The sequence below is a fragment of the Thermobia domestica genome, chromosome 9 (assembly GCF_964235325.1).
Source record: "Thermobia domestica chromosome 9, izTheDome1.hap1.1, whole genome shotgun sequence".
Lineage (NCBI taxonomy): Eukaryota > Metazoa > Arthropoda > Insecta > Zygentoma > Lepismatidae > Thermobia > Thermobia domestica.
Genome location: NC_137462.1, coordinates 267,544,809 through 267,561,881, shown reverse-complemented (window position 1 = coordinate 267,561,881; position 17,073 = coordinate 267,544,809). Strand labels below are relative to the sequence as shown.

Genomic DNA, 17,073 nt, shown 5'->3' with positions numbered 1-17,073 from the left:
AAGCTAGAAACTTGAAGTTTGGACAGGGCATAGGATTTTTTTATTTATTTATTTAAGTTCCACTGAGGAAGGATTATTGGAAATTCGACGGGGCACCTGAAAATAGGGGTGACAGTTATTATCTTAACATGTCAGTAGTTCGGAATCTTTGAATGTTAAGAGTCATGAAATTTGGTATGTGGACTTGTATTTGAAATAATTAGACATGTCTTTCAGTGTTTTTTTAGTATTTGACCTAGAAGGGAAGAAAAGAGGATGGGAAGGAAAAAAGGGATGGAAATTACAATTCTTATTATATGTCCATATCTCAGAGTCTCTTAATGTTAGAGATATCAAGTTCGGTATGTAGGCTTCTCATTTGAAAGAATTAGACACGTGTTTCGCCGGTTTTTGATATTTGCCCTAGAAGGTAAGAAGGGTGGGGTTACAGTTATTATAACTAGATTACAATATCTAGAAACTCATTAAGGTTAAAGACGTGAAATTCGGTATGTACAGTAGATTCTTCATTTAAAATAATGAAAGCCGTGTTCAGCTTTTTTTTTTTTTAAATCACCCAGAAGGGAAACAAAAGGCGGATAAAAGAAAGGATGTGAGGGGCAGGGATGAATTCAGGGAGTAGCCCGGGAAAATCTCCCCTCTCGAAGAAAGTTCATCCCCCCCCCCCAGGAGAAACTCTCAAAATTTCAATCAGAAAATATAGTAATTATTTCACCCAATTACCCACTTTGCTTTCCGTGCACATGCAGAGCAATACGATGACGCAGACCCATTCTATATAAATATACCAAATAGTCAATAGAAGCTCAGTTTCTTAACAGTATGATCGAGTTTGGCAGAACATGAAATTGTCAACTGTTGATGAAAGGTTTGTATTTTAGTAGGTACTGCCGCTCTATATTATATACTAGCAGCGTTCACCCCGCTTCGCTGCGGTCACCCCGGAACGCAATAAACTTTGTTACTTAGATAATTTTTACTTTTTCGCTTTCAAGTGATATGATAAAAACCATAGAAGATTGCAGTAAATGTTAACATTATATCGCCTGTCATTTATGTTAACCCGCCCCGCTTCGCTGCGGTCACCCCGGAACGCAATAAACTTTGTTACTTAGATAATTTTTACTTTTTCGCTTTCAAGTGATATGATAAAAACCATAGTAGATTGCAGTAAATGTTAACATTATATCGCCTGTCATTTATGTTAACCCGCCGAGTGACACGGTCATGCGGGTTGCATATAAATACGTTTATTTTTACCTATGATGAACTAACAAAGGATTTGTACGTTATGGACACTTGAATGGTCAATTATCTCAAGACACTGGTAATTAAAAATTAAAGTGATATGATAAAAACCATCTAGGGTCCAAATCCTAATAACCCCCCAAAAATGAAAGAAATTGGTTCAGCCGTATTAGCGTGATGAGGGAACAAAGGATTTGTGCGTTCTCTTTTATATATAAGATTAGTAGGTAGCACTAGCATAGTTTGAGATAGGAAAGAAAAGGTAGGGAAGATTCTTCGATCGTTCATTTGATCTCTAATGTCAGCAGACTTCAGTTCTTGAAATTTAACAGTTCTTGCATTATTTGAAATAGAGCGACCTAAGTCCCATTTTTCGTACCGGGAGTAACAGACGTAAGTGTATGGATTGTTAAAGCAAACATACCTTTCTTTAACTCAGCGTTTCCCAACCGGTGTGCCGCGGCACACTGGTGTGCCGCGAAAGGACCGCAGGTGTGCCGCGAGGAAATTGAAAGAAAATTATTAATTCTATAGCAACCAAATTGCAAGACAGGAAAAAATGTATATTTTTGTGTTTCACATTACTATGAATTTCTACCAAGGAAAAAAAACTGTAATTGTAATATATTATTTTACATCTATTACTGTGTAGCAGACAGTATTTCGGCTCGCACACATTTTCACGGTTAGCTGCTATGTTACGCTTCTTCAATTGAGAGTCATACTAACACTAAGAAATGGAAGCACTTGTACGGTACGCGTGCGCGTCAAGTGAACGTTCGTAGAACACTCATTCGCACGTGAATAATAGAACAAAACTTAGTTCAACAGGTGTGTTTTGACTTCGACGCATCGCAAGCTGTGTGATTGCAATAATATGCACCGGTTTTGATTAAAACAGCAAAGTTAAAAGTACAAGACGTTTGTTCACTTGTTATTTAGTGATCTTCGTTCTTAGCGAAAGGTTGGATACAGTTTTCGAAAAAGAAAGCGTATTTTTAAAACTCTGAGTCCTATATTTCATTGCAATTGTTTTCTATTTTAAAATTAGAATAAAAAATAAGCATAATGAATTAGCATAGCGGAAAACCAGTGATCGAGGTTTCATCTCTGTGAGATCAGTAATCAAAGAAAAAAATTACCATGGTATTTAATATTTGCAAATAATAATAATAATAATAATAATAATAATAATAATAATAATAATAATTATTATTATTATTATTATTATTATTATTATTATTATTATTATTAATATGAGTGTGCCGCGAGAATTCAAGTTACACCCATAGTGTGCCGCAAGTTGAAAAAGGTTAGGAAACGCTGCTTTAACTAAATTGAAGACAGTTAGAGGGTGAGATTCAGAGGGCGTCATTTAGAGGGATCAGGGAGGAACAGTCCCACCCCCGGGTTTGAAATTTATATAGATTTTATCAATAGAGTAGTAGTCCTATATCAGTGAAAGATCGCTATTAGAGGTGACGAAGATCCTACGAAGATTTCGTGAAGAAAGTTATTGATGTATATGCAGCGAAGAAGACAAGGCGAATATGCTTGATTTAGAATCAGAAGTTTGAGAAACAATGAGAACTTTTTGTTACAATATTTTTATGTATGTTTGTTTTAGGAAAATTAAAATACTTGTGTTATTTTAAATCTTTGACCAAACTCCTACATTAATAACAAACAGTAACTACTGTAAATAGGAAATAATAATAAAAATAATTACTGTAAATAGCAATTAAAGTTTAGTGTAAAAATATTTTTTGCCATTCTTTATAATTATTTAATGTGTTAGATAAAATTAAACGATTGTTTTTTAATTATAATCTTACATTGAATATTTATCCGCAATTAGTTTCAATATTAGGTAAGATGTGCATATGAATGGAATTGTTAAATATGCTGCATTCTTGCAAAAATACACAGAAACTCTCATCCCCCCCCCCCCCGAAGAGTTCACATTCCCCCTCGGGTGGAAATGTCTGAATTCAACACTGATGAGGGGTTGCAAATGTTACAATAAGATGACTATATCTCTTAGGCCACATTGCCACGTTAAATGAATCTTGTAGCTGTCATTAAAAAAAAAAAAAAAAAAAAAAAAAAACTTTGCAAACCGATCTTTCTATTTACTGTGTACATATTACGACTTCTCGAAAGCAAGAAAGGTATTTCCACCTATGCAGCACTGCACACTAGTGGACAAACAGTGAACCTCCTCATTAAAAACGTGTATTTTGGCGCACCCCGTCTCCCTGTCCAAAAGAATCCGTTGTTTCGGAAGCGGCGAAACTGGGTTTTCCTTTGTCAGCGGGAGGGCGATAGCAGGTAGCAAGCAAGACGTCCCAGAAAGTTGCACACTGTTCGACTCCTTGCAAGATGGAAAAAATGTTTTATGACCCTTAGGGTTTCAAGATTATTATTATTATTATTTTTTTTTTTTAATGACAGCTACAAGTTCTTCTAACGCGGCAACCCCCTTGTAGTTGAGGTTGGAATTGTTAGATTACCATATCTTGAAATCCCTTAAAGTTAGAGGCATGAAAATTGGCGTTTAGTCTTTTCATTTAAAGTAATTAAAAAAGAATGACGAGGGAACCTATCCAAGTGTAACTCTGATTTCGAGTCGAGACTATGGCCGTTGGATACCTTGTCCCAAAAGAACATAACACGAAAAGGGACACATCCTCGATCGCAACCGTTGCGAAGATGTAAGCGTGAAAAGTTAGAAATTGAGCTCCATAATATACATTACAAAGTCAAATTCCGGGTCAATTTTTTTTCGGAAACGGTCGGGTAAGGAAACTCAGCGAATACATATCAAATTTATGGGGGGAACCCAGCACCTTTTGAATGAAAAACTTTTGTCTCTGAGGCACTCGCAGGGGTCCAACTCAAAATTTTCAAATGGAACCGGGTATCAAGTATCATATTGTATGAAAGCTATTGTTAAATAAAAGAAGATAGAACAAATCTCAACTCTCTACGATAACCCTGTGCAAACGGACAACTGGTCAAAGTGTCAATAAAAAATGAAATGAAATGAAATCTTTGAGTTTTATGTCCCACGGTTATGCCGGTTAGGCTAAGGAGACTAATGAATGAAATGGTGGAATGAAGAAAGTGGGAGGAAACGGGAGAACCCCGAGGAAACCCACGCACATGGTGTTTGTCCACCACAAAGTTCACTTGGCGGCGGCTGGGATCGAACCCAGGACCCCAAGCACCAGAGGTGAACGCTGTACCACTGAACCACCGCGGCTCCAAAATGTCAATCAGAAAATCTATGGCCAGGCTTCTAAATCCGTTAAGTTGCGACAATAACAAAACAGAAAAACACGTTTAAAAGTGTAAGGTATTGAAGTAAAGTAAATTGCTGCATAGTTTCTCTCTCAGAAGCATCCTCCGATATATTTTATTTCTGCACCATTATTCCAGTTTTCTCAAACCGCATTCCTCTTCAAGTTGCCTCACAGTTTCAAGGTCCCTCCTTTTCGTCTTTACCATCATGTTTCTCGTTCAGCAAATCTCCCGATGAAAATTTCACAGTGCAATCTGTGAATTTGGGGTCCAGATGCGCGAAGCACATACCGTTGCCTTTTGTCCTTCTCACCCTCCACGACGGTTGCGATTGACAATGTATCCTTTCTCTTCTAGGACACGAAATTCAATGGTCATGGTTATTCTATGGTCCATTGGTCATTCGAAGTCACACTTATACTTGGATAAGGTCCGTTGTGCGACTCTGTGAGAGACTACAGCAATTTCCTTTACTTCAATACCTTGCACTTTTAAACGTGTTTTTCTGTTTTGTTATTGTCGCAACTTAACGGATTTGGAAGCGGGCCATAGATTTTCTGATGTAGGTTGTATTGACATTTTGACCAGTTGCCCGTTTGCACAGGGTTATCGTAGAGAGTTGAGATTTGTTCTATTTTTTTTTTTTTTATTTAACAATGGGTGATATCAATAAAACGGAGAAGTTACTCATTACGCCCAATTTTCAAGTAGTTACTCGCATTGGTATCAATAAAAAGAGAACTGAGCACTAGTCGTCCCGGCTGACCTCGAAGAAGCCCCGCCCTTTTGAAGTAACCACACCTCTATTCTCGAGCCGAGTAACTACTACGCGTTTGATATCAATAAAAATCAGACTCCTCTGTCATGCTAGTAACTTCTCCAAATTTGTGGAGCAAGCTAAATAGGTGACTCCGTGCGAAATATGGCAGAGTATATGATTGTTTTACTACGTAGAAAAACTTATAAACTGCATAGAAATGTTGGAAATGGAGATTACAAAAAGCATTATAAGTTTATGAAAGAAAATGTAGTGATTAGCACAACATTTTTTAAGGAGAATCAACCGAAATTCGGGGTGGTGGACTACGTAATGATGAAAAGATGCGGGTTTTCTTCAAGGGCGCCGATCCTGTGGGCGCCAGGGGGTCCGGGCCCCCAAAGCTCATGTGGGCCCCCTATTGTATTTATGAATGTACAATACTTGGCATAATTAGAGTGCAATTTGTCTTAAAATCCTGATATATATACCTTCTGCATCTGAATGCCCTTTCCCCCAATTTACAGAGAAATCGGTGCCCTTGGTTTTCTTGCGTTACGTGAGTGATCCGGAATTCAAGGTTGGAATGTCAGGGGATTCTGGTGTGGCTCAAAGTACTGTCTATGACTACCTGAAAATGGATTGTTTCCGGAAGTGTGCGTAATATACAAACAGCAAAGGCAGAGTGGCAAGAACAATATACATTTCCGGGTGCTATCGGAGCACTTGACTATACACAAGTGGCATTAAAGAAACCTAGTATTTTGGAGAGTAATACGTTAATAGGAAGAGCTATTTCGTGGCTAAGCGGTTAGCGTACATGCCTTTGGCATAGGAGACCCGCGTTCGATTCCCGGCAGGAGCTCATGTGGTTTGGATTCCACGTTAATCAGTGGGTTCTGTCTCACATAGGCACGCTACTGAAAAGGACGTTAAACTAATAATCAACTCAACTCGACGTTGATAGAAAGGGTGTATACATGAGAATGTATTTTGTTTATGTCAAGGCGAAAGGGGACATGTATGGTATGGAGAACGCAATCAGATGGACGTGATTTATGACGTGGGTGGCTGGACTTTTTTAAAAAGAAAACAAAGGAGCCAAGTGTCTGATTTCGTTCTTAAAGCCAAACAATCTACAAAGACCTTGGACAACACGTGATATGCGCTTGTCGTGTTAATCTTGATATTGCTGGATTCCAATCGACATCCATCAGCTCAAATAGGTTCATTTCTATGGTTTGAGTATTACTTTCTTCTTTCCCGTTTTTTTTATTATTTTTTCTTCTTTTTTATTTTTGTTTTATTCTCGCTCGAATATTAAAGATTCTCTTTTGAATTTGTGTCTCAGTCGTAGATGTATTTGATATTTCGTTGCATTTCACTGTAATTACCTTCAAAGTTTCGGCTTTCCTTCGTTTACTTTCTGGTAGCTGTGACTTTGAAAGTACCACTGGAAACTCTTTTACAATATCCACAAATGCACTTTGATTGAAGCTATCGTTGCTACTTGCCCGTTTCCTGGCTTTTAAGATACTACGCCATAGGTTAAAAACAACGAAATGACTGCGCGATGAATGGGAGAAATGAGTAATCACTTCTTTTATTGATACGACTCAGTGCTACGTGCAGAGGAAGCGCGAGTAAACGTTCATAAATCTGGAGCAGACTAGACCTGAGTAGTGGCTTGTTTTATTGATACGAAATTGAGGGAGGAGATTACTCCAGGTGTAGTTACTCCGATTCTCGAGCAGGACTTCTCAGGAGTAGTTACTTATTTTTATTGATATCACCCAATATCTTTCATACAATATGCTACTTGACCCCCGGTTCCATTTGCAAATTTTGAGTTGGACCCCGCCTGGGACCTTGCGAGTGCCCCGGGGACATAAATTTTTCATTCAAAAGGTACTGGGCTTCCCACACAAATTTGATATGTATTCGTTGAGTTTCCTTACCCGACCGTTTCCGAAAAATCTGACCCGGAAGCTGACTTTGTAATGTATAGTATGGAGTTCAATTTCTAACTTTTCACGCTTATATCTCCGCAACGGTTGCGATCGAGGATGTGTCCCTTTTCGTGTTATGTTCTTTTGGGACAAGGTATCCAACGGCCATAGTCTCGACTCGAAGTCAGACTTACACTTGGATAGGTTCCCTCGTGAGAGTTATAATTGCTAAAATAACGTGGCCACAGTGGCGGATCTAGCACGGGGCCGGGGTTCTAGTCCCTCTCAGTTTTTTGAGTGACAAAAATAATTTAAGCTACGATTTATATATTTATGAAAGTTTATAGCAGCGTTTCCCAACCGGTGTGCCGCGAATGGGCCGCTAGTGTGCCGTGAGGAAATCGAAACAAATTATAAATTTTATAGGAATCAAATGCAAGACATAGGGGAAAATGTATATTTGTATTTCACATTACTATGAACCTCTACTATAAATCTACAATTTTAAGTTTCATACTGTGTTACTTTTCTGTACATTTTTAATAATGGAAAACGTATTTATCATTATCATGACCATTATTGCTTCTTTATTGCTGCAGACTATTTCGTAACTTGAAATTTCAACATATCATTCAATAAATTCAACAAAGCAAATATGCATACATTTGTGTTTTAAAAGTATAGGAGATTTGTTTATTTATTCGTTATTTAGTGATCTTCCCTTTTAGTTAAAGGTTAGGTACAGTTTTCGAAAGAGAAAGCTACATAGTAGATACAATTGGAAAGATCATTCCATCACCTTTCCAATGCGCTGTGTTTCACATTGTGAAATAACTACAGGGTGAGCAGTAAGCAATATAAAGTCATAAATCGTTCACAACCTGTGGCTCTCAAACCGTTGAGAATAGATCCTGTGTTCTTGTAAACCTTTTTTTTTTTTTTTTTTTTTTTACTTAGTTTCTTCTGGTACACCCTACCCTATATATATATTCACTGTTCGGATAACTGGTGGATGCAATGTGAAATGCAAAATTTCATGTATATGTTTCACGTATTTATTTCAGTAATAGAAATTGATAACATGCTAATAGGTTTTATATGTATTTGTTTTCTTTTTCAGACTGTTTTGGCTTTCCCATGAGAACCATTTTATTAATATCGTACCATTGTCTCTAATATTGTCATCTAATCGTCAGAGACAAAATGGCAGAAAAGCCTTCAGCATGCAAAGTAAGTTTTATTTTATTTAATTTTGTTATGAGCAATGTTAACCTCTTCAGCCTTTTCCTTGTATTGATTTTGTTACTAATGTTGATTTTGTAACTTAAACATTATACAAGAAAGTGATCCTAATCTCAATTTAATGATTATTTCTGTACTTGTGTGACACAAAGTTGCCAACCCAGGGATCCAAAATACCAGTAGCAACAGTTCGTAAGTCTGTATATTCAATAGATATTGTTAATAAGCTATCAAACAAACAATCGATCCACCATACAGATTTAGATAAAAGAAGAAGCTGCTTTAGAGTCACCATATTTTTGTTTTAAACACACAATAGTCTTGGACATTGTTAGCATTAAAATGTCACTTTTTCGTAACAGTCGCCATTCAGTGTCCCTCTGGTGAGTTCGTACAGATGTCACTATCAAAGTAGGAAGAATGGATTTAAAAAACTTCAGTTTTATGAGATCCAGTATTTCAGCATCTCTGATCGTACTATCTTCAAAAGTACAAGGTGTTTCAAAATGAATATCAGATTTTTAAGTCTTTGTAGTATTTATTACATTTAATATGCAATTGTAAATAATATAACAGTGTTTGGTACAAGTGTTCAATATGAGCACCATTCGTTACACATCGTAGCGAAAGGCCAAAAAGGCCCATACAATATGGCACAAAACACATTCAACTTAGGGGAGTCTCATTGCAACTGTACCATCTCGTGAAGATTTGCTGACCGCCCAGATGCGAACATTATTTGTGTTTACATCGCCACTTAGGTGAAATGTCCATTGATCACTGAAGACGACACGATTCACAAAATCTTCATAATCATGCAGCAACATTTCATTTGTAAAGTTGACACGTAAACAGTGGTCTGTGGGCTTTAGAGTTTGTAGCAATTGCAGACGATAAGAACGTACTTGTAAGCGTCTCCCTAAAATTCCCCACACAGACGGTTACAGTGTAACTACAGATTCAGTCTTTGCAAAATGTAAAACGCAGGAAGTTTTCTGCTCACTAGTCGCCATCTTTGCTACTAGTGCTTCCTAACGGCAGACAGAGGAAACAGTGCATGTGCGTTTGAGCGTACAAAACTGTTTGAGTTGCTGTTTCATTGGATGTATTATTTATAATTGTAAATTAATTGTAATAAATACTACAGAGCCTTAAAACCACACGATATTCAGTTTGAAACACCCTGTACATCTTTGAAGAATTTCTTGGTAGTCTTGATAACAGTCTAACATTTTATTTAAAAATATTTATATTTTGTATCGGGAGGTTTATTGATTGTACAGAAGCTTCTAGCGTCGCACCAAAATACATTTGTTCTAGAGAGCTCCTCCCTGGCTAAGCGGTTAGCATACGCGCCTTTGGCGCGGGAGACCCGGGTTCGATTCCCGGCGGGAGCTCATGTGGTTCGGATTCCACGTTAATCAGTAGTCCACGTCTCACATAGCCTCGCTGCTGAAAGGGACGCTAAACTGAAATTCAACTCAACATTTGATCTAGAGGTAATAAGACACTAGGATATCGATAGTCCACACTTTCGACCTTTGCATTCTATAGCTAATTGCTCACATTTTATGTAGCAATCAAGAGTGGTTGATAAAGAACCAGTAGTATTTGTGCGTAACATAATAATCTAGGAATCTTCACTGTGCTTCTGTCTGTTTAAATTAGTAGATATCAGATTTTTAAAATTTTCTCCAGTGCGTCACTAGATAAGTTGAAAATTCGGGAGATCTACTGAAAAACCAATAGGGTTGTCAATACAAGTATGGTATCTTTGAAGTATGTTTTTATACAAATTTGGAAATTGAGTTTTTAGTCCCGTTTAGTTACTAGTACCTTTTTTTGTGTGTTGTTTTACTTTAGCTGTCTGTTCAGCACAAGATTATAATGAAACGCGAACTTGTTGGTTAATTGGGATCAGAACTACAACACTTATTGCTATCGAGAACCGAACGGGACCTTCTGCTCCCGTTTCGACAATGCTAACATTTGGTCATGAGTAGAGGTGGATTGGGTCGTGGGTCAACAGGACGTGATCCACTGCGACTCACCACCCACTGTGACTCACTCTGCTCAGTGCATTGTAGACAGCATCTTTTGAACACTGGTGAATATGTGTACGTTTTACTTTGAAAGCCTCCATTTTTTCCTTTTCATTTGTTTCTATTTACTGAGTATATCTAAGTGAAAAAAGAACTTCAGACACTTTTGGATATTGATATTTGTAATTGTAATAATAGCTATAGGACTTGTTACGTGGCTTTCGATGCACAGTAGAATTTAAACTTTCTTTCTTCACGTTGGCCTACTTTACTTTGATTTGAGACTTTCAAATGTCATCCTTTTTTCCAGTGAAAAGTATCAATAATTCAACAAGGGCCCATGTCAAACGTATTACCATTTTGTATCGTAAAGGTCAGATTCACTGGTATTGTAACAGAGCTGTGATTGAGCGTAGAAATTCGGGCTCCGATTAGTGATGATTTCACGGCCTTTTTAAAAATTACAAATGTGAACTTTTTAGTTAGTGGCGTGGATGATGGGTCAGAGTTGATGATGGGTTTTGGTGGGTCTCCCTTCAGGGTTTAAGCCCTCTAGCCACGACAATGTCCAAGGCGGCTCCGGCTGGATGTTTGCCGGAGCTTGCCGTTAGTTTTTAGCAATGCATGATTTATATTTCTATTTTTATAGTCCATTTTTGGGTGGTTCGTTCCTTCTCGGTTCCCGTCGCGCTGGCTTCTTGTCTTTCTGGTTTTGTGTGTATCGTCTGCTGTACTGATGCTTGTAAACAATAGCACATGTTGCATGAATAACCATGTGCTCGCACTGAAAGGTGGAGATCCTTACAATATTTTACATATAGTATTATTTTGTCAATTTTGCAGGATAAGTCTGGTTTCAATTGTTTCTTAAGCCTATCCTGTTTTTCGAATCTATCCTGCTTTTCACTCTCAATCTGTCGTAATCTTACTGACATTTAACTGACGTTATGTCTCCCTCGATCGCTGCAAGTTGCTGAGTGAGGATAAAATTGCAAATACTTCGACAAACAAGAGACACTCTTTAAAATTCTAGGGTTGTTACAAAAGTTCAAAGCCTACTTATGAACGGAGCAGCAGAGAGTTTATGGATGGTGTTACTATCCAACGTAGTCCCCTGACAAGATAACACATTTTCCCCATTGATGTTCAAGTGTGTTTTGTTGTTGGTAACAAGTGATTTTGTAGAAGGCGTGTAAAATTTTATCTACGGCATGCATGATGTCATCGTCAATGTCAAAATGAGTGTCTTCAAACTTCTTTTTGTACTTTGGAAAAAGATGGTCAGAAGGTGCCAAATCAGGCGAATAAGATGGGTGGTGGACCAATCCATAGCCGCAGCCGTGAATTGCTGCCATTGCGATGACTGACTTATGGCTAGGGACATTGTCTTGATGGAGAAGCATACCAGCTGCCAGGTTTCCATGATGCTTCTGCCGAATTTTATCACCCAGTTGTCGTAGAAGACTAGTACTCCACAGTTACTGTTCGCCCCTGTGGAAGATAATCCACCATCACTATCCTTTCTAAATCCCAGGAAACTGTCCATCAGTTTTCCATCTGAAAGGCACTGACTTGGCCTTTTTTTGGACGGGTGTTTCTACTCCTTGGAACTTAGGACTTTGGTTGGTAATGATGGACTCAGGTCTCATATTTTGTTATGAATCGAGTGCGAAAGGCATCTGAATTTTTCTGAAAGAGTTGAAGATTGCCCCTTGAAATGTTGCGCCTGATGAGCTTTTGATCAGGTGTCAAAAGTTTTGGATCCATCTCGCGGAAACCTTGCTCATTCCCAGATGCTGGGTGATCCCCAGAATCATTCCCAGATGGATTCGGTCAACTCTTGCAGTAGTCCCTACTGTCTCGACAATCTTTCTGATGGTCATTGGCCGATCATTCGTGATAATTTCATGCACTTTGTCAATGTTCTGAGTTAGTGCTTCCACGGGCCTTCCTGATCGAGTATCATCTTGAATGGAGGACCTCCCCTCTTCAATTCGGCAGCCCATTTCTTCACTGTGGCATATAAAGGACACTATCACCTAAGGTACAGTAGTAACTATGTCGGCGTATATCTTCTGCGGCCTTAAACATTTCTTGTGGAGATATTCAATAACAGCTCTCAGGGGCCGCAGTGGCTCAGTGGTAGAGCGCTCACCTCTGGTGCGTGGGGTCTCGGATTCAAACCCTGCTCCCGCCAAGTGAACTTTGTGGTGGACAAACACCGTGTGCGTGGGTTTTCTCGGGTTCTCCCGTTTCCTCCCACTTTCTTCATTCCACCATTTCATTCATTTCTCATAATCACCGTCTCTAGCCTAACCGGCATAACCTTGGGATGTAAAACTCAAAGATTTCATTTAATTTCAGTAACAGCTCTCGCCTTCAATTTCTCCATTTGGCCACACTTTGTTCACTCTTCTGTCTTTCTGCTCATGTAACAAAAGATTAAAAGTCTATATTAATACCAAATTTCCTATGATATAGGATGGTTCAATAAATATGGCCTAAAAAGTATTACGTGCCTAGTTCTAGTATTTCTTGCTTACGGTTAGAATTTATGCAACAACCGTCGTATCGTGAATGAAATGAATTGTTTTGAAACGAAATATACTGATTTAACAACATAGATTAAATTAGATGTAAAAACATGATTTTCTAGGAAACGCATAAAATGTTATTACTAACGAAAATCGCAGTTGAACGAGAAAAGCAATACTACAGAGCCGTTTATTCATTTTTATTTACTTCCGCTTATGAAATGTCAATTGATACGGTTCACTTTCCTTAAATTAAATTATTTCGACCTACATATTATTGAAGTACTCTTTTAAAGATTTTCTTTTGCTTTAATCGTGAAAGTGTGGAACCATTGTAGGTTTGAAGCTAATGTTCTGCTTTTCAAAAAAGCAAACACGAAGCATGTAATTGTAACACAGAGTAAATATTTCATAGAAAAAAGTTTGTTTATTTAGATTTTATGGAGTATATCTTCCTTGCTGCTGCTGTGCATACTTCCTGTCCTGATTCAGCGCCCATTGTTCTAAGCCGCAAAGTTTTAATTTTTTTCTTTCATTCCCCCCCCCCCCCCACGCCTTCGTTGTTCGTGTGTAAAACAAATCTCTGGAGATGAGGTTCGATTTTTGTTGAAAGAAGCAGGTGGATTGGTTGTCCGTGTCAATATTTTATAGAGTTCTTGTTTTTGACGTCATTGGCTTCGCTGACTTTTTTTTTCTTTTTCTTTTGTGCATCTCATTGACCGAGACATGGACGTTGCAACTCAATAATGCTTTCGGATTCACCCTTGAGAGTTAGACCTTGTGAATATTCTTTTGGGAAGATGCCAGGAAGGAAAGATATTGTGGTATAGATTATCGACCTGATCTTTATTGTCACAAGCAAAACTGTACATTTATAATATGTATAACACAATTCTAATTTTGAAATCTTATCACTTTTTAAATGTAGTTACAAAAGAATGTTAGAAAAACATATTTTATTACTATCACATTAATATTCTTATAATATTTTAATGTTAATCCGTCCGTTACTCTTAAAACGAAAGCATAATTTTGGATAACGGTGACTTTAACACATTCCTTACTCCACACGATAACCCGTAAATGAAAGCATAATTTTGGATAACGGCGAGATTAACACATTCATTTACTCCACACGGTAACGTGTAAACGAAAACATAATATTGGATAACGGCGACTTTAACACATTCATTACTCCACACGATAACGCGTAAACGAAAACATAATTTTGAATAACGGCGACTTTAACACATTCCTTACTCCACACGATAACTTTTAAACGAAAGCATAATTTTGGATAACGGTGATTTTAACACGTTCATTACTCCACACGATAACGCGTAAACGAAAACATAATGTTGGATAACGGTGATTTTAACATGTTTGTTACTCCACACGATAACGCGTAAACGAAAGCATAATTTCGGATAACGGCGACTTTAACACATTACTCCACACGATAACGCGTGAACGAAAGCATAATTTTGGATTTTTTTTTCCACAATAAACAGCTAGAGCGCTTATCTAGACTGAGTTTGTTATTGGAGTCAATCTGCTAATCTTCACTGGTTACGGTAATTTATCGGCGGTTATTCACATCCCATTCATTAGTTAAAAATGTACATTTAACATAACGTTAATATGAAGCTTGTAAAACATTTGAAGAGTTATGGAGTGCATAATTGTCTAGGCGAAAATTCTTGGATATTCTTAATCTTTATCTTAAACGCAAGTAAATTAATTGATAAATGCTCGTTTCGCGTGACCCACTTCGCTGTCGTTAGCAGAGTTTAGTTCAATTGTGATGCTCGAACTAATACTACAAGATCTATAACATGTTTAAGGATCACTAATTACGAAACTTTCGTTTATGGTGTGGAATCGGGAATCTCAAAGAGTTGCTGTTTTTAAAAATGTATTGTAGACGGAAAATTCCATTTTAACTTTGGATAAATTAGACGATTGGCTTGAAACGGCTGTTGATGTAGACCTCTGATTGGTACAAATTGTGTGCAAAATTACAGACAGGGAAGGCTCTATCATATGTGCAACACGTGCATTTATCTGTCATAACTATATTATTTAAAATAAATATTTCGTGTTGGAAACAGACTTCATGATGATAGTAGTTAAATTTACTAAGCTGATCTTCTATTTGAATACTACATTCATAAATCATGTTTACGTCGCACTAGTTTAAGGTCAGATGTATTAATACAATGCTAAAGCAAATGATCAAACAAATCCCAGCATGAATTGTTTGATTGTTTTCAAATACCAAATCTCAATTCTCAAACAGTAGCGAACACCTGATCCATTTAGTTAGTTATCACATATTTGATATGAAAATTAATCTTATCTTTGTCACAAACAAATTCCTTATCATTGAAAATGGAAACAATTGTTTCTAAAATTTTTAAACATATAGGGCTATAGAAGGAAAATCAAGAAATAAAGATAAAAGAACTAGTTGCACTGGAATTGCAAACTGATATATTGAGATTGAAACTTAATATTGGATTCTATAAAGAAAGGATTACATCTTTCCTCAGCAGGTGTATTTGCTTTATCTTTCACTAACATAATAGATTATTATTTAAAGAAAAAGAAAAAAAAAACAGACACAACTAGTGCGAGTGCTTTTCCTCCCCTTCCTTGTTCATGATGAGTTAGTATACTTTAAATAGTGACTTTAAAAATTTGTTCTTTCTGGAGAAAGAGAGGGGCAGAAAATGATGCCATTACATGGGGCGGCAAATTGCGTAGAGCCAGCCCTAAATACAGAGGCATGATCATTATCCTTGAGTTTCTGCAAACTTTTGGAAATAGGCGCCACTGTGTTTGGAGGTTCAGTGGCCAGAATTGTTCAGTCCATTTGCGGAACCTGGGGCGAAAGTAAATTGCGAGTCCAGTAGTGTAGGTTAGGAGTTCATATCTAACATGAAAAATGTATTGCAACAACTTGAGCCTTTTATATGAATGCCAATGATATCCCGCTAAACATTTGAAAGAAGAGAAAAATAATAATAGCAACAGTTCATATTATGCAGGCAGTACAATACAATAGTATCGGCGCATTCGCGTGCGATATACTGTTGCTCAACTTTTTATTTCGTTTAATATAGAACATCCAGGTTTAGAGTTTAACAATCACAAATTTCTGTCTGCTCTATGTGAATGTAATAATAAAGTTCCGCCGTGCTAAATGTAAGTCGGATATCCACCACAGAGTGATCTTCAGTGTAGCCTTCGTGAATATTATGGTCTATTAGGTCTATAAAGTGATGGTTCATGGTCCAAATATTTTGAACCCCAAGAATAAATTAGAAATAGTAAAGTATTTGAATTTTTTCAAGGGTCATTTTCCTGTATGGAGCAAAGCCTGGGGATACACTTTGCACCATTGACACTCGCTTATATTTCAGTTTCTAGAAAGAAGGGAGTATATAATTTTCTCGGGTAAGAAAGAGATGGATAATTTTATGTACACTCATGTCCAAAATTATTGTCGCATGTCTATAAATGTGTTGTTGTAGGAATATAATTTGATATCGAATTCGTCCGGTATTTCTTATAACGTTAGTATGTGTATAATCGGCAAAGACATGTATGTGGCAAATTTCATGTCAAAAGAGCAGTAAATAACAATAAAACGAAAAACTTTCTCGTCCATTTACCAACATTCTGTTTTACTCATTCTAATTTTCGTCTTTATAATTCTTTTCCCATGAAATTTACCACAAAACTACATTTCCCGATTATACACACAGTATCAGTATTGAAAGTATCCTGCAAAATCATTATCAGATTATATTCTTAAAAGAAGACAGTTACAGATATGCGACAATCATTTTGGACCCCCACTTACACTCAGGATTCAAATCCCAGAATCAGTCGTTCTGATTGAAGATTCTTTTTGTTTCCTTCAAAATACGCTAAATAAATACTAGGATAATACTTCAAGATCAGGAGCCAGAGATAAAACGTGTCTTTATTGA

The 17,073-nt window shown here is 37.2% G+C and overlaps 1 protein-coding gene across 2 annotated transcripts in view; it reads left to right on the top strand.

The window, feature by feature from the left end:
• Positions 1 to 17,073, top strand: part of LOC145660682 (uncharacterized) — a 154,400-nt gene that overhangs the window by 22,946 nt on the left and 114,381 nt on the right. For both annotated transcript variants that reach the window (XM_081726022.1, XM_081726021.1), the window contains exon 2: positions 8,378 to 8,487. In XM_081726022.1, coding sequence (XP_081582148.1) covers positions 8,461 to 8,487 — 27 coding nt within the window. In that variant the 5' untranslated portion in view covers positions 8,378 to 8,460. The remainder of the gene's footprint in view (positions 1 to 8,377; positions 8,488 to 17,073) is intronic.